This window comes from Artemia franciscana, chromosome 9, assembly GCF_032884065.1.
Source record: "Artemia franciscana chromosome 9, ASM3288406v1, whole genome shotgun sequence".
Lineage (NCBI taxonomy): Eukaryota > Metazoa > Arthropoda > Branchiopoda > Anostraca > Artemiidae > Artemia > Artemia franciscana.
The window spans coordinates 17171251-17190181 of NC_088871.1; the positions used below are offsets into that span (position 1 = coordinate 17171251).

The 18931-nt window shown below is 33.4% G+C and overlaps 2 protein-coding genes across 11 annotated transcripts in view; one reads left to right on the top strand and one right to left on the bottom strand.

Moving 5' to 3' along the window:
• The window catches only part of LOC136031072 (uncharacterized), a 30625-nt gene extending 16247 nt beyond the window's left edge, over positions 1-14378 (bottom strand). Inside the window, exon 1 of one of the 3 annotated variants that reach the window (XM_065710329.1) lies at positions 11008-14378. Coding sequence is in view for 2 of the 3 variants with exons in the window: in XM_065710330.1 (XP_065566402.1) it covers positions 11008-11634 (627 nt within the window). In the remaining variant the exon portion in view is untranslated. The remainder of the gene's footprint in view (positions 1-11007) is intronic. The other 2 variants (XM_065710330.1, XM_065710331.1) reach the window with 2 other exon arrangements.
• The window catches only part of LOC136031075 (uncharacterized), a 94371-nt gene that overhangs the window by 2674 nt on the left and 72766 nt on the right, over positions 1-18931 (top strand). For all 8 annotated transcript variants that reach the window (XM_065710335.1, XM_065710337.1, XM_065710336.1 and 5 more), the window contains exons 2-4: positions 1958-2105; positions 5377-6108; positions 16570-16745. In XM_065710335.1, coding sequence (XP_065566407.1) covers positions 6025-6108; positions 16570-16745 — 260 coding nt within the window. In that variant the 5' untranslated portion in view covers positions 1958-2105; positions 5377-6024. The remainder of the gene's footprint in view (positions 1-1957; positions 2106-5376; positions 6109-16569; positions 16746-18931) is intronic.

The following is an 18931-nucleotide window of genomic DNA, read 5'->3' on the forward strand; positions in this document are numbered from 1 at the left end:
TGACTTTGGGGGGAGTAGGGGGGCCTAAAATCTTGGAAAACGTTTAAGGTGGAGGGATCGAGATGAAACTTGGTGGGGAAAATAGATATTTGATATTTGATTGACATAACTAGACCGGATCCGCCCTCTTGGGGAATTGGGGGCTGGGGGGGATTAATTCTGAAAAATTAGAAAAAAATGAGTTATTTTTTATTTACGACGGAGTGATCGGATCTTAATGAAATTTGATGCTTGGAAGGATATCGTGTCTCGTAGCTCTTATTTGAAATCAGAATTGGATTCGGTGACATTGGGAGGAGTGGGGGGGGGGTCTAAAATCTTGGGAAACGCTTAGAGTGGAGGGATTAGGATGAAACTTGGTGGAAAAAATAATCACAAGTCCAAGATAAGTGATTGACATAACCGGAACGGATCCACTCTCTTTGGGGGAGTTGGGAGGGGATTAATTCTGAAAAATTAGAAAAAATGAGATATTTTTAACTTACGAAGGTGTGATTGGATCTTAATGAAATTTGATGTTTGGAAGAATATCGTGTCTTAAAGGTCTTATTTGAGATTTCGACTGGATCTGGTGACATAGGGGGGAGTTGGGGGAGCTAAAATATGGGAAAAGGCTTAGAGTAGAGGAATCGGGATGAAACTCGATGGGAAAAATAATCAAAAGTCCTAGATACGTGATTAACATAACCGGAACGGATCCTCTCTCTCTTTGGGGCAGTTGGGGGGGGAGGGTTAATTCTAAAAATTAGAAAAAATGAGAGTAAAATGAGAGGGAAGAATAACCACAAGTTATAGATACGAAAGTGACATAATTTGAACGGATCCGTTCTCTTTGGGAGAGCTGGGGGTTTTTAATTTGGAAAAATTAGAAAAATTGAGGTTTTTTCATCTTAAGAACGGGTGACCGAATCTTAATGGAATTTGATATTTAGAAGGAACTAATGACTCAGAGCTCTTATTTTAAATCCCGACCAGATCTGTTGACATTGAGGAGGGTTTGAGGGGGAAACTGGAAATCTTGGAAAGCACTTGTAAATGTCGTAGATACTTGATTGACATAACCGGACTGGATCCGTTCCTTTGGAGGAGTTAGGGGGTGGGGTTCAGTGCTTTGGCGAGTTTGGTGCTTCTGGACGTGCTATGACGATGAAAATTGGTAGGCGTATCAGGGAGCTGCACAAATTGACTTGATAAAGTCGTTTTCCCCTATTCGACCATCTAATGGGTTGAAGGGAGAGGAAAAAATAGAAAAAATTGAGGTATTTTTAACTTACGAGTGGGTGATCGGATCTTAATGAATTTTGATATTTAGAAAGACCTCGTGACTCAGAGCTCTTATTTTAAATCCCGAATGGCATTAACCCACTGATTTACCCGTTTAATGCCGATTTAAAAAGTACATAGTTCTCTAAGTTTAATGTTACCCAGGAAAAGTTACATTCCTGAGAAAATTTTCCTGATTTTTGAAAAAGGGGGAAATAGCTCCAAAACGTCAAAAGATCTTAATAAAAATCACATAATGAGACTCAGCATATCAGAGAACCCTACTGTACAGATTTCAAGCTCTTATTCATAAAAATGTGGAATTTTCTATTTTTGCCAGAAAAAAGATTATAGGTATGTTTTTACTTGTTGTTGTTTTTATGCTTTGCTTCTTTCCCATGGATATGCGTTTTGATAGAGGGCTCACTTGATTGGAAATGGTAAGCTCTTGTGTCCTTCTTAAGTAATCAAAAAGATTGGATCATAGCTAGCCCCCTTGACGGCCTAAGATGTTTTTCCCCTAATTAATCTCGAATATTTATTTTAAGAAAAGCAAATTTTATCCATTTTCCTTCGATTTTGAACTCGTTTTATCAGATGATATCTAAAAATCTCAGTACTGGCCAAGGATTTATTATAATTGTAAATTCTTCCTTGTGTAAAAAAAAAGATTTTGATTTCTTTATCTTTTCAGACTGGGAGAGCCTTTGAAGTCCAGATCGAAGCTGACGAAGAATGGTCCTAAGTTGCCTTTCACCGGCAACTTTCACCGTGAATTAGCATGAGAGGGTGGACTCTAGTTCAGCATTGTGGAGTGATATGTATGAGAGGAAAATTTTCATGTAAGTCAACTCAGTCAACCTGCGACTGTTCCCCAGCGAGAACCTCCAACCGGTACGACTCTAGTTTGGCATTGTGAAGGGACACGTTTGCACGGAGCATAAATGGGAGACAGTAACAACGGCCATCAAAGGGGTAAAATTAACCTTGACTGGGGTGCCCACTTAATTGGACAATCTGTCTTGGCTTTTTTCTTCAATTGGCCATGACTTTGACTTTTCCCACAACTATCCCCCTTTTTTTAAATTCAAATCCTTTTTGGGATGTTTATGAGTGTTCCGTAATTAAAATTTAGTAATTTTATTTCTTGATATAAAAGAGTTCAAATCATCTAAAATAAAGCAATTAAAATTGTATCTCTGGTTCAACATGCAGATAATATCAACCTTCAATTCAAAATTGCTAATGATAGTTTATGTGCCCTCTAATGATAGATTTATAGTTAAATTTATTTGAGAGAATTTCTCTAGTCCCTAGAATAGGTCTTATGTAACGAACTTATATATGTGTGTATTTTTAATAAGTATGTGAAGGAGTTTGCCCCCTCGTCAATACCTCGTTCTTTACACTAAAGCTTGAATTTTGTCCCAAATCTTTCAGAATGACCCTTGAATCACAAAGGCCGTAGAATAACTAATTGAAGTTACTAAAAATGCTTTAGCGTAAAGAGCAAGGTATTGTGGAAGAGACAAACCCCCTTATTTAAGTAATATTTTATGCTCGTTTTAAGTTTTAATGTTGTTCATTACTTACAGTTGAAAAAAAATATTTTCTCATTGTCTTTTTATAAATGATGCTAGAAAATCCTGCGACCCCTTCATGGAAATTCTCTTCCCTCATGAAAAATTCCTCCATGGAAAGATCCTCCCACGTAACCTGCCCCCCCCCCCCGACCCACCCTAACCCCAACACAAAAAAGTCCCCCCTGAAAACGTCTGTACACTTCATAATTAACAACTACTATGTGTAAACAATTGTCTAAGTTTATAAGTTGCCGCCCCTCCCCCGGGAACTGAGGTGGATTTAGTCATCCCCAAAGACATATTGATTAGGTTTTTGACGGAGTTAAACAGAATGGTTATTTCAAAATTTTTATCCGGTGACCTTGGAGAAAAATGTGCGTTGGAGGGGGCCTCGGTGCCCTCCAGTTTTTTGGTCACTTAAAAAGAACGCTAGAACTTTTAATTTACGTTAGAATGAACCCTCTTGCGACATTCTAGGACAACTAGGTCGATACAATCACCCCTGAGGAAAAAACAACAAAGAAAAAACTAAAAATACGCACCCGTTATCTGTCTTCTGGCAAAAATACAAAATTCCACCTTTTTTATGATAGGGGCTTGAAACTTCTGCAGTAGGGTTCTCGGATACGCTGACTCTGATGGTGTGATTTTGTTAAGATTATGTGACTTTTAGAGGGTATTTCCGCCTATTTTCTAAAATAAGGCACATTTTCTCAGGCTCGTAACTTTTGACCGGTAAGACTAAACTTGATGAAACTTATATAATAAGATAATAGTAGAGCCTCAAGTATTTTCCAAGATAATTCATCTATGAATATTTACGTCCAAAGATAGAAATTACTAATGTGAATGAATACCAGTATCAAATAATACGGACATCTTATAATAGTGCAATCTGGCGCTATTGTCAACCAAAAATTCTAACTGCCATCTAGTGTTGGGCGTAAAGTTAGTTTTTTCAGTGTTTTATAAAGCAAAATTAGTGTTAACTGGCAATGTTACTGTACTGTCTAATTTCAGTTTCTGAGAAAAACAATTCAAAAGCTTGAAAAGGTGGCAAGAGACACCAAAAGTTAGATGGTGCTTTTGTTGACGCTAGTGCCAGTTTCTACTCTCAGTTGTTCATTCTCTTTGACTAATATATTAACAAAATATGTAAATGCGAAAAAAAAGTGTCAGCGCTTAGACAGCGTTCCCTAGTAACTTAGTTCAAAATGTAATTTGAAAGATTCTCATATATTTTTTTAACTCAACAATTTGGTATATGTATTAATTGAAGCCATTAGCAGCAGTAATTATTGCAAAGTCGAACACTTTTAGACTTGATACAAGAAAGGTCCTTTAATCTCTGGAACGTTTTTGGTGAAGGTGGAATTAAAGACGAGTCTTGGTTGTGACGTCGCTAGAAATTATGGACAATGTTGTATTGATGAGTAAGAAATATCGTTGGTATGTTGTATTCACCTAATGCATGGTATAACATATCTTCATCTCGAATCTTATGAACCACGATTTCTTTGGTAATTATGCGAAAAATATTTATAGAGAAAGTGAAATGCAAGGAGAATATGTTAATTGTTTGCGATTATTTGACATGATTGCTGGCTGCTCAAGGAAAAATGAACTAGTTAAAAATATTGTGGATCTGAAGCTTTGGAGTCACAAAGCTGTGACTCGAAAGTTGGCTCCTGCTATGAGTCCAAAAGCTGCGACTGTTCTTTTTACTGGCTTGAAATTTCAGACAAGACAACAATCTTGTTTTGGATTCTTTTTTGCGGATTGAAAATTTGGCAGAGCAACAAGAGTTAAAAAAAAGAACTGGTTTTCCTTTCCAATAGAGGCCTAACTTGTGTTAAAAGGAAAACATGTAACATGTTGGCCTCAAAATAAAAACTAAATGAAACAAATTTATTTTTCACCACAACTAATGATTTTGAATAGATATATTATTTTATGAATAGATGCGAATAGCGTTTCTTTGTATGAATCGTTGTACTTTTTGTATTGATTATTTGTTTCTAATTTTCAGTTCTCTGTAGGAAAACAATAAATACAAAAGGGGGAAACACTCCCTAAAAGCCGTAGAATGTCACACCATCGCATTCAGCGTATCAGAGAACCCTACCGTAGAAGTTTCAAGCTCCTACCTACAAAAATGTGGAACTTCGTATTTTTTGCCAGAAGATCTATCACGTGTGCGAGTTTATTTGTTTGTTTTTTCTATTTGCTTTTTTTTTTCTCCTGGGTATTCTATCGACGCAGTGGTCCTAGAATGTCGTGAGAGGGTTCATTATAACGAAAATTAAAAGTTCTAGTGCACAGATATTTGTCACTAGTCCTTTATCAAGGTTTTAGTCTACTAATGAACCTTCTTCTGAAAGAGATAACGGAAAGACTTTTTGGGATAACTTCTCCAGGAAGATCATTCTAGATCAAAGTGCAACGTCCGATGAAGCTAATTAGTATTTTTTAAATTATTTATTCTTTTTTTTCTTTATTTTGTTTTGAATTATTTAACTTGAACTTTTAGATAATGGAGCAAATGAGCTCATATGCCCCAGTGCAGTCTCCAGGACCTTCGCCACTATATCCTGCCTCTTTTACTTTGAGTGTAGGAACTTCACGGAAAAGTCCAATGTCACAAACTGCCATTCATTTATATCTGACTCAACGCTCTCAGCACAAATACATGAGCAGATTTCACACAAATATCTTTCAATTGTTGATCCAAGTATTGTTGGCTAACTATTGCAAGTTGTACAAAACAAGGTGAAAATGTAAATTGCCAAATGTCAGAAGGTAAGTGTCAATAAAATGAATGGTCATCTACCTCAGTCGTAAACTTTGACAACAGTGAATGAGCCTCCTTTTGAACAGGTGCTCCCTTAGCCTCCTTCAGTTGAATGTAGTTCTGAAATATCTGTGAGTCGTGAAGTGAATAAGGAAAACTAAATTGAAGAAGTTCAAAAACCTGTTGTGTACAGTGCTAGTGAGCAAATCCCAATTTTAAATGACACAAAAACACCTGATAAAGGGCCTAAATTTACGATGATGTTAGTGGTGGTTCTATTTTGGTTGAAGAAATCCTGATAGCGAAATCTTGCAAAGTAGTTGTTGATGGTGTTAGAGTTGTGAAAAATGTAGAGAATGAAAAATCCAGTGTAAAGAGTGCAAAAATATGATAATTGGATTAAACTGCCAAAGGACTAAGGATATTGGAATTATGAAGCCAACAATCAAGCTCAGCAAACTATCGCTTGAGGTAATCTTTTTTTGGTTTTATGAGTAGTTTTGACTTTGTTCATTTATCTTGAATTATTTTATCACTCTTTTATTTTATATTTTATATTAATTTATTATAATATTGTATATATATATATATATATATATATATATATATATATATATATATATATATATATATATATATATATATATATATATATATATATTCCATCAAAAACAGTAAGTATGCACTACTTAATCATTGCTTAAGACTTATACAGTATAGTAAACTATAGGCCTATTCATAAACAAAGAAGGTCAAAGTAATTAGGTTTGTCTAGGTTAAAGTGTAATATTTTAAGATATACTTTTATCAGGATATACCTAGACTTGTTGTCCTCCCCTCAATGGTCTTTGAATCTGGTTAATCTAAAGAACCTTCCTCCCAAAAATAACACTGAAGTTTTGAGTCAAATATATTTATGAGATTCACTTACCAGAGGGGGGGGGGAGTCTTGCAAATTTCCTCATGGATCTATGCAGTAAAATGGAGAGATAAACTCTATCCTAATATACTGTCTTACAAAATACCGTGTCCTAGCCTACTTAATCCTGCCTGCATGTTGGGAGCTAAAAACTTACAATATGAGTAAAAAAAAAGATTTAATTCTTTAACGAGATCTATCAGAGATCCTGTGATCATAAACAAGGATTTAGTCTTGTAATGCAATTGTTGACGCAATTCAACAAGAATATTACTGGATTTAATGTTTAAAATAGTGATAATTCATGATTATTAGTGATTGTAATGACATAATTAATTGTTTCTAGTTCCAATTCTAATTACAGTGGCTTAATTCTCATTGAAGAGAACGTTGTATATACCCTTGTTTTATCATAATAGCATTTCTCTGGAATCAGCCGAGATGGTTTTCTTCCTCCTCCGATAGGGGGTGCAGGATAAACCATCAGTTTTGGCTTACCACTCTCTTTGTTTTTTATTATACTTTTAAATTTCTTACATTAACAATATATTTTTTTTGGGGGGGGGCATAAAACCTAAAGGGAGATGAACCATGTACCTCTTTGTTCTTTTACTAACCTTTCTAATTTCCTTGTAGATTCTTTTTTTTTTCTGTTTGACGAATCCAAGTATAAACTAATTGCATTGAAAATTATAAATTAGAATGCAAGAGAAGACAGGTTCAATTCAACCCGATACCTCAATTCTAATATAATTTCTGATTCCGATAATATTTATATTTTTCATAATTTTTATAAAAAAAAATTTAGACTCCTTTAATGAAAGGAACATCATTAAAAAAGCAGAAATTATTCCACGTATGAAGGGGTTGCCCCCAATCTTGATACCTTGTTCTTTACGCTAAAGTTTTCAACACTGAATAGCTTGTTTTATTTTCTAATCGCTAAAATGGCTCAAATGAATTAGATGCATATGCTAACAAACGAAAAGTTGATAGGCTGACGAGATAAACATATAATTTTTTGTAATCTTAACTTCTATTATTGACAAAACAAGGAGCATTACTACTATTAATGTGTCTTTTTGGTCGATTCGATGTTTGTTTGTTCTTTTCTCCATGGCTTTCTTTTTTTTAGCTTTTCTGATTTGACAGTTTTGTATTGTCCTACTTTATGCACTACTTAATCATTGCTTAAGACCTATACAGTGTAGTAAACTATAGACCTATTCACGAACAAACAAGGTCAAAGTGATTTGGTTTGTCTAGGTTAAAATGTAATACGTTAACATATGCTTTTATCAGCATATACCTAGACTTGTTGTCCTCCCCTCATTGGTCTTTGAATCTGGTTAATCTAAAGAACCTTCCTCCCAAAAACAACACTGAAGTTTTAAGTCAAATATATTTATGAGATTCACTTACCAGAGGGGGTGGGGGGAGTCTTGCAAATTTCCTCATGGATCTATGCAGTAAAATGGAGAGAGAAACTCTATCCTAATATACTGTCTTACAAAATACCCTGTCCTAACCTATTTAATCCGGCCTGCATGTTGGGAGCTAAAAACTTACAATATGAGTAAAAAAAATAGATTTTATTCTTTAACGAGATCTATCAGAGATCCTGTGATCATAACCAAGGATTTAGTTTTGTAATGCAATTGTTGACGCAGTTCAACAAGAATATAACTGGATTTAATGTTTAAAAAAGTGATAATTAATGATTACTAGTTATTGTTATGACTTGTTTTAATTGATTTGTTTCTTAATTAATGTTATTATTTTTAATTAATTAATTAATTAATTAAATTAATTGTTTCTAGTCTTGGAGTGCCTTAATTCTCATTGAAGAGAACGCTGTGTATACCCTTGTTTTATCATAATAGCGTTTCTCTGGAATCAGCCGAGATGGTTTTCCCCCTCATCTGATAGAGTGTGCAGGATAAACCATAAGTTTTGGCTTACCACTCTCTTCGTTTTTTATTATACTTTTAATTTTCTAAAACCTAAAACCTAAGGGGAGATGAACCGTGTACCTCCTCTTTGTTCTTTTACTAACCTTTCTAATTTCCTAGATTAATTTTTTTTTCTGTTTGACGAATCCAAGTATAAACTAATTGCATTGAAAATTATAAGTTAGAATGCCAGAGAAGACAGGTTCAATTCAACCCGATACCTCAATTCTAATATAATTTCTGATTCCGATAATATTTATATTTTTCATAATTTTTATAAACAATATTAGACTCCTTTAAAGAAAGGAGCAACATTAAAAAAACAGAAATCATTCCACATACGAAGGGGTTGCCCCCCACCTTGATACCTTGATCTTTACGCTAAAGTTTTCAACACTGAATAACTTGTTTTATTTTCTAATCGCTAAAGTGGCTCAAATAAATTAGATTCATATGCTAACAAACGAAAAGTTGATAGGCTGACGAGATAAATATATAATTTTTTGTAATCTTAACTTCTATTATTGACAAAACAAGGAGCGTTACTACTATTAATGTGTCTTTTTGGTCGATTCGATGTTTGTTTGTTCTTTTCTCCATGGCTTTCATTTTTAGCTTTTCTGATTTGACAGTTTTGTATTGTCCTTTTTTCAATATTTTCAAGCCTACAATCTTCCCTAAAGATGGATTGGCAAAGATTTTGTGTAGGTATCAGCACTTTTTTGTCTTACTGAAAGTTTATCTTTTTATTCTTGTCATCAGCAAAGCCAGTATCGTATCAGTAAAGCCCCATCCCCTCCTGATATGAACACAGTGCATAACTCATCAATAGTTTTTAGCTCTATGATTTCTAGAACCCTTTCAATTTTCCTGTCACTCCCACACTCTCGATGGAGATATGGTTAATGTCTAGCCAAATATCAGACCATTGCCAACCTTTTAGTATTATGTAAATTTTTAAAAGCAACACTTGCCACGGCTTTTTTTGTGAGTGTTTTTTTTTTCGATTGATCTTATTGGTTTGTAGAAAAATATATTAAATAGGCGTTTTTATTTTGATTTATGTTAAATATTAAATGAAAAATAGTTTTTTAACTAAAAGCAAGTAGCGACATTAAAACTTAAAACGAATAGAAATTACTCCGTATATGAAAAGGGCTTTTCCTCCTCAACGCCCCGCTCTTTACGCTACAGTTTGACTCTTTCTCTTAACTCTACTTTTTAAAACAGTAAAAAACTTTAACAGAAAGAGCGGGGCGTTGAGGAGGAAAAGCTTGGTATTGCGAGGAGTAAAACCCTCATATGCGTAATAATTTCTGTTCGTTTCATGTTTTAATGATGCTCCTTACTTTCAGTTGAAAAAACTTTTCACGTTTATTTTTTTAATAAGGCTAGAATGTCTTGCATGTCTGTCTTTGAAATTGAATGTCTTCATTGAAATTCTCTTCCCCCATGAAAAATTCTTCCATGCAAAGATGCTTCCACGTAACCCCTCCCTCCATCAACTTCTCCTCCCGCCCACCATTGTATGACTTTTAGGGGGTGTTTCCCCCTAATTTCCAAAATAAGTAAAATTTTCTCAGGCTCGTAACTTTTGATGACAGAGACTAAATTTGATGAAACTTATATATTAAAAATCAGCATTAAAATGTGATTCTTTTGATGTAACTATTGGTATCAAAATTCTATTTTTTAGAGTTTTGGTTACTATTGAGCCGGGACGCTCCTTACTTCAGTTCGTTACCACGAACTGTTTGAAAGAAAATTTCCCCAACATTAAAACTTAAAACAAGCAGAAATTATTCGGCATAGGGGGGGCTTAACTTTTTGTAAATTCTTTATTAGAGACTGCTCAAACACAAGGACCGTGGTAGTTTTATAGAACATTAAGATTTTAGTATAAAGACCGAAGGTTGAGGAGGGGCAGACTCCCTCATATTTTGGTAGTTTTAGCTAGCTCCCAAGTCCCCCTCACTTTTTTGGAGTGAGCATTATCTGTTTAGTTAACAGGGGTATCACGAAGAGGCTATCTTCGCTCATGTCGCCTGGTTTTGCTAAAATTACCTTTTTCTATGCCAAAATAGAACTGGGAAGATGTTCTTTTTCTCTCTTTCTCTATACATATATATAAATATCCCATTTTGAGGCAAAAAGACCATCTTCAAGAAAAATAAAACACAATATAAAAACTAACTTACAAAAAAATTAAAACTAGCTTAAGGAATAAGTAATTTTGATATTCAGAAAATGAGAATTTTCCAAACTGCAATCCTGTAAATTTCTTTGAAGCTGAAAAGAATATTGTTTTTTTTTATAGCATATCAGCATCTAAATTAGAAAATTCTTATAAAACCTATGAGGTCCCCAGAAGGATTTTGGAGCCTTTTATTTCCTAGTTCTTTCATAGCTGAGCACACAATTTTGATCCTTTCTTCTGCCTAAAAAAGAATTGTAAACAATATTTAAGTATACTTACCTTGTCCCTTTAAGTATACTGACCTCATTTTTTAGGCGTTGAATTTGTAGAGATTGAGTTTTAATTGTTTCTTCCATCTGTTGGTTTTCTCGCAAAAGATCTAAAACTTGCTTCTCCAAAATAAGTTTCTCAGATTTTTTTTTGTCCCTTAATTTTTTTGCAGCCTTTCGATTTTGAATCAATCGTTCCGTGTCTTTGTCCATTTTACTTTTTTTCTTTTTCGTGTCTTCTTTGTCCATTTGACTGTTTTTCTTTTTCGTGTCTTTTTTGTCCATTTGACAGTTTTTCTTTTTCTTCTTCTGTGCCAAATTTTCCTGTTTTGTCCGTTTGCCATATCCTTCATATTTTTCAACTATTGCTGATCCACTATCTTGGATCTCGTAACTGTATCTTGGATTTTCTTTAAACGCTTGCAATTCAGTGAATTCCTTTGAAGTAGCTTCATTTAAAAATGCATCAATAGTGGCATCAATAAATGCATCAATAGGCTTACTGTGGCACGTATCTTCTATCTCGTAACTATATTCATTAAACACTTGCAATTCAATGAAGTCCTTTGAAGAAGCTTCATCACTGATTTGAGTTGAAATTTCATTTAAAAATGCATCTATATCTTCAAAAGGTATTTCTAATTCAAAACTCGGATCCATGCTTAATATCTATTGTGTTGTTGCTTGGCGTAAGTTAGTTTCACAACTAGAAAGTTTTGACGATTTCATTCCTTTATATGCACATTCATTCCTTTATTTGCACCAATCAATGCAGAGAATCGATGACGTATGATCTTGGGTGTTTCCAATTAATTTTTCCAATTACTACGCAATAAGCGGAAATTCCCCAGCCATAGTGGCTGGCTGTACAACCGAATGGCTGTACAACCGAATCTCATTACGTCAGCAAATTCCTAGGGAAGCTTTCGCCTGAATTATAATTGTCATCTTTCAATATTTGGCTTAAGAAAATTTTTATTCAAAGGGCTATAAGTTTTCAGTTTAATATCATCATATGTGTTTCACAAATAATATTTAATTAATATCAATGTGGACATTTATGGGCTTTTAAGCTTGTAGACTTCATATCTGAGACTACAATTTTAATATAACAGTACAATTTCAAATGAACTAAGTAGATTTTTTACAAAAATTGTTTTATCATCATTGAAGTTAGTTTTTCAGGATTTCTTAGGCTATTGATTGTAAATGTGATAATAAACTTTGGAATTTAAAAGTCAAAATATGCTACTGTTTTTTTGATGACTGCCCCTCACCATTTTCTACTATTTTATTAATCTTAATAGTTATAATTGTCAGAACATTAACACCTCAGTTGTTAATATACAAAAATTAAGCCTCACTAAAAACACATTCGATAAAAATTTGCAATTAAATCTTTGGTTTCAGTCTCTTAATGTTTTATTTTCTTTCTTTTTTTGTACTTTAGGCTTCTTTTCTTTTTCTTTGTACTTTCAGCTTCAGACTTCGGCTATTTTGATTCTCTGTTTTTATGTTCAGTCACTTTTTAGTTTGATTTTATGCATATGTTTTCTCTGTTCTCCATGGCTTTCATTTTAAGTTTTTCTGTTTTAAAAGCTTTTGTAGTATCGTTTTTTTCTGTATTTTTAAACTAACCTGTTGCAGCAAAGGATCCATATAGTTTTCCTATCTGTTAACTATTTTTGCCGTTATTTTTCGGTGTCTCGACTTTTTTTTGCATTTTAACCATTCAGTCCTCTTCCTCCTCCAGAAATGAACAATCCTGCATTTTAAAGCAACCTAAATCTGAATTTTGTTTTCTTTTTTTTATTGTAATTTCAGAAATATATAACAATGTTTAGTTTTCAATAATTTTTAGCTATATATATTTTCTGGAACTGTTTCTTTTGAACTATTGAAGAGTAGCATTGAACAATTTGTTTAGGCTTCTGTCAATATCTTCAAATAATAATAAAAAAAAAATAGTCAAAGCAGGGAATATTTCGTTGGACCCGTAGTTTCTCGCCGCTTGTTGTTATAAAAACTTAACCTAAAGGATCTTTTAAAGCCACTATTCCTCAGTCATTTGACTATCAGTCATTTTAACTATGCCCAATTATCTCAGTTATTCTATTCTTAGTATATGCTATTCTTCAACCCACCTCCCCCCACCTAATCTGCAAATATATAGCCTAAACTGTTTTCTAAACTATTATATTTTTCATATTTTGTTTGATTTCATTAACATTAATCAAATTTCACTTCCCGAGTATTTATTATATAACTGATAAGTATTAATTTGACCTTTATATGATCTGTATGCACGGTCGCCATCCCTAGGGATGTATTAATTTTAATTTTCAAGATATTTAATTTTCATCTAAGTTTTAACTAAAGAATTTTGACAATATTACAATGATGTAGATTTTGCAGCTTACTTTGGAAGAAAATTAAGCTTCTAGATAAATTCCAGAAACTTCAAATTATATACCTAAAAGGCCCACACAGTAGAAGCTGACAATTACTCAGGACTAGCTTTTAGACAACAAAAAAAGTAATTGTTTCGTAAAATTTGAGATCACTAATAGTTGTTATAGTTTGGAATTTTTTTTTTTTTAGTTTCATAAAAAAACTTTTAATTTGATATTGAAGATGCTATGGTGTTTGATATTAATAGAGGGCTGTATTGTGGCTCCTTGTTCTATTCCACCTTCAGATACCACCCCTTTCAGTCTTCAACTTTTTCCATATAAATGTGATGCTAATCTTTTGACTTGTGATTATACAAGTATGTTTAAGGAAGTTAAAAAAAGATTGAAAGTCAACCAATATAGCCTATAGAATTATGGTGTGACCCCTATAAATCAAAACTTACCAAGTACGTATTTTGCAGATTGCTTTTAATTTTTTTCATTGCAAACGTTAAAGGGTTTATAAGCTTACAAACCTTTTATAAGCTTATAAGACGACAAGACGGATTTTTAACTTAATGGACGGACAAGAATGAACTATAGTTATTCTTTGAACATCCCTAATATCTAAGAACGAATATCCGACATTAGAGCACATAAAGTACAAATTTCACGAATAGTGTTTGATTTTTACAAGAATATTAAAGTCATTTTAGCTGAATTGTAATATTGGAGGGTCGAAAGTGGAGTCCTCGAGAAGCAATCCTCTCACTCCTAACTTCACACACATAGACGTGGTGCTCATCTTTCGACTAATGATCGTTCAGGGATTATTTAAAGAATACCAATTAAACAGTTCGTGATAACGAACTGTAGTAAGGAGCGACCCGGCTCCTTATATTATTTATTTATAATATATATTTAATAATTTATGCTAATATAATAATAATTGTAATAACAATTATTATTACAATTATTCTGATAAATTATGGAATATGCTAATTGGCTAATGTCCATCGCTCTCAACTCTGAAAACAGTCACGTTACATTAAACAAACGAATACCTGAAGCATGAAATCGAGTTCTTACTTTATATTCACGAGGTTTCATTAATAAAGCTAACGGACATTGCAATTTTTCATACGTGGGTTTGGGTAAGCCTCATTTTTAGCTACGGATGGGGGGGAGGGGAGGAGTTGAAACTTCTAATATTTTTTTTTGAGTGGGTTTAATGAGACTTCTTTTTTTTACAGCTCAAAAGAAGAAGTATTTTTTTTTACCCCGGGCCTTGCAATGAAGTTTAATCCATAGATCTTTAGAACTCCTTCTTGACTGATACTTTACTTGGCAATATGGGTCCCAGGTTTCTGATCCTGCAGTCGTAAGGTTGGGCAACAGGCTATATATGGTATCCATTCTTATATATAAAAAAAAAGACAGCAAATGAAACGTTAATTCAAAGCCCTGTTTTCTATAAACAGCTCTGGAGGTTCTTTGCCTTTTTTTCTAAATTCTGAAGAGCTCTTCTTTTCAAACCTCATTTTAGAAATGAAAAATAATTAGATAGAATTTTCTTTGTCTAATACAAATAGAAGTCATGTATTAATTCCGCTTCAAAATCTTCTCTATAAAATGTATATAGTCTTCAGTAACACATGAACTACATTTACTACTTTTTTTCACTTTGCCCTATTGTCTGAATAATTCTATGCATTTTTTATTTCATTGTGTAATCATTTTTTCATAGCCATCTAATTACTCAACCTTTCTATACTGAACTATTTATTCTGGCTACATAGCCATAAGTTAATTTTAATCATAAAATCCTGCGACACGTGTGATCTTCTCTCAGACACACGTGTTTTGTATGGACACAGTGATGAGGCAATTTACATTTTTGGAAATCTTCCCAACGGTTAAAAGCTTTCGGTGTTATTGCCAAAGATAGCGACACGTTTTCATCGTAATCACGTGTTTTTATTTGTCAATGAGTTTATTATTTCCTTATATTCAAATTTGTCTTGCATTCAACACACTTAATTTGTCTTGTACTTTAAAGAGGGGTTTGTTCCGGATTTTTTTTTTGTAATAATTATTTTTATGATTATTTTTTCTCAAAATAAAACAAAACATTTGAAAAGAGTATTTGGTTTAAATGACTTAGAAATAATAAAATTTATTTTATGGAGATAGGGTAAATGAACTAGGAGCCAATTGTCCTAGAATTTCAGGAGAGGGTTCATCGCCCCTAGTTTTGGGCACTAGCCCCCTCCCATGCTCCCTTTTCCCGAAGTCCAAAATTTTGAGATGACCATTTTGTTTAGCATAGTTGAAAAGTTGGGGGAGTTGGGAGAAAAATATATCTTTTAGATCCTTTTTTTAAAGAAACGATGAGACTGATGCCTATCAAAATTTGTGAAGGGCGGAAGAAATATTATCCATGAAAACTTAAAAAAGATAATTTTCAAAATTGTTGCTGGTGTCCCAGTAATTACACTGTACTTTATGGTTATTTTTCCATTTTTAGACGGAAATCTGTAAAAAAAAAAAATTACACAAAAGTATTATTCTGTGTATAAGGGTGTTCGGGGTATACATTTTCGGAGGGGGGGGGTACACTGAATGTCATTCTATGTATGAAATTCCTCTCACAAATTGAAAATTGGTCTCCTAGTACTGCTTATCAAAATTTATAACCATAGAAAAAGAGTACCCTCCGATCAGTCATAATGGAAATCAGTATCTTGAAATATTTTCTGTTGCTAAGGTACTTTCGGAGAAAAGGACAAAAATAATGTACTGAAAGTAAGTTGTTAAATGCTAAATTTTAGAGGACAGTTTCAAATCTAGGAGGCTTGTATTGATGCAATTATCAAATATATCAGTTGGATACAATCAAAACACATCAAGTGCAAAACATATTCGATGTATTCTAGTATGAAATTACTAGTTTCGATTATGGACGGTTGTACATCATTTCGGTCCAAATTGGTACAAATCGAAAAGAGAGCGTATGGTGGATCCTCAGCCCTCATCAGTCGATGCAACTTTTATAATAACTGAATATAGGGTATCCAGTGCCTGGTCTGAGTATATAAACTTGTTTCGATTCTTGACGGCCACTTCTTTGGTCAACCCTTTTTATTTGGTGCCTAGTTAAACCTTTTTTTATCCTGAACCCTTAAGCTATTTTATTTTTTAGGGACTAAAAGAGATTCTACGAAAAGAAAGTTCTGCACAAGAAGAAAGACGCCATCTATCAGTTGGACCAACAAATCATCTACCCGTCTATGACACAAAGAAGATGATCAAACCCCAACCTGTAATATCTGATGAAGATGCCGACGAACAAAGAAAAGATTTACTCCCAAGAAATAGGTAAGTTTCATCTGTCTGTGTGTAATTCATTTTATTTTTATTGGAACGACGCAAGGATTATATTGATTTACAATTTGGGCTTTATTTAAACTATATAATTCCATTGAAGCTCAACATGGTTGTAAGAAATATCTAAAGCATGGACACAGCATTTGTATTGTTTATCACTAGTTAGATATTTTAGCTGTGTCTCTGTGATTTCTTTTCTTATTTAACTACCTACTTCTTATTTGAAAGTCTAGAATGTAGTCTAAATTTTACCTTATCTTTATTAGTTTCAATAAATCGACGCAAAGGACATGTATTCTATTTTAGTTAAATCAGGTTTTTTCTTTGACAAAAAAGTTTTCGAAATTAAAATGCCTTTTCCTTACCAAGGTCCTTCTACCAAATAAAATAAAGTTGACTCTTCTTAACTCGAATTTCATGGGACCACGATTTTGCTTAGACGTGCGCACAGTTCAACTTGTGCATAGCTCGGATTATAGAAGTCATTCTACATAAAATTCGATTAGAGGTACTTGGATAGAGGTGACCCAAATGAAAGTTCGGGTTGCAGAATTACAAAATCGCTAAATTTACTCCCTACAGCCACTAAAAAGTTAAGAATAACTTTATCAGTGTATTATAGACTTGACTTACAAATGTCAATAATAGATTTAGTTTGCTAGGAAATAGACACCTGAACATTAACACAGTCTGATGCAAAATTTGTTAAATAAAATTAATACTTATGATAGTTTACACGTTGCAACCTGCATATCGCGGTTTTGACTGAGAGAGATAAAGTGAATTTTAAATGACGATTTATTTAGTAAGTTTCGAGTTTTAATTTTCGGGAAATTTTGACTTACAGTGGTAAAATTTAACCGTAAGATTATTTTTAGGTGTGCATGGTTTTTTCTTCGACTTAGACAGGTTTTTCCAAGAAGATTCAATAATTCGATCTATTAAGGATTTCGACCCTACTTTAAAATTTTCAAGCTCCTATATGCAAAAATGTGGAATTTTAGATTTGTTGCCAGACGAAGGATCATGGATGCATGTTTTTTTTTTTTTTTTTTTTTTTTTTTTTTTTTTTCAGGGGTGATCTTGTTGACCCAGTAGACATAGAATATTGATATAGGGCTCACTTGAGCGGAAACTGAAAGTTCTAATGCAGTTCTTAAGTGACCAAAAAGATTGGAGGGTAGCTATGCCCCTTCTCTCGCCCATTTTTTCTCAAAAAGTGTCTGATCAAAATATAGCCTTTTTTTTAGTATAGTTAAAAGGCAAATAACTTTACATTTGGAAATGACGCGACCCCCCACAGTCTCTGGAGAAGGGCCTTTAAGTTATAAATTTTGCCCATTTTTAAGCATAGTATTTGTTATTAAAAAGTGTGCATTCATTTTTCGAATAGGGGCTCGAATTTTCTGAAGCGGGGAATTTTATACTGGAGTAATTTGTCACATTTCCTTTGCAAAATTCCTGTATGTCTTGCTTTCTCTTTTTTCGACTTAATTTTGCGCATGGAGATGTCAGGGGTAATTTTCCTTTAATTTTCACAATGATTGAATTGTCTAGAGAAATTAACCTTGGGGAGGAGAGAATTCTCCGTGGAGGTGGAGCGACATTTCCTGGCATTATTTGAAAAACAATCAGAAATTGAATAAAAAAAACTAGTTTTTTTTAACTGAAAGTAAGGAGCAACATTAAAACTTAAATACGAACAGAAATTATTCCGTATATGAAGGGGGCTCCCCCTCCTCAACACGTCACTCTTTACGCTAAAGTTCAAGTTTTGACCCCATTCTCTAAAAACGACTCCTGAAACAAAAGGTGTGTTTAATTAGAAGAATAAGAATCCTTTTTAAAATTACAAAAAAACTTTAGCATAAAGGGTGATGTTTTGATGAGGGGGAACCTATGAAGAACTGCCTAATTATTTTTTTTTGCTTCTAGTTAAAAGTAGTGTTGAAGGCTCTTCGCGAAGATTTTGTTTGGGCCCTTCGGTTTCTGTTTTCAAGAGCGAACAAAGTGTTGACTAAATTTACGCCAAAAACAAGAAGAAAATAGAAAATTTCTCAAGACAGTGGGAAACAAATTAGAATGAATATTTCGGCCCTATGTCCAAGGGCCGTCCTCAGGAATGCAAAAATATAAAAGAAGAAAAAACTTACAACAGGATAAAATCAATAAAACTA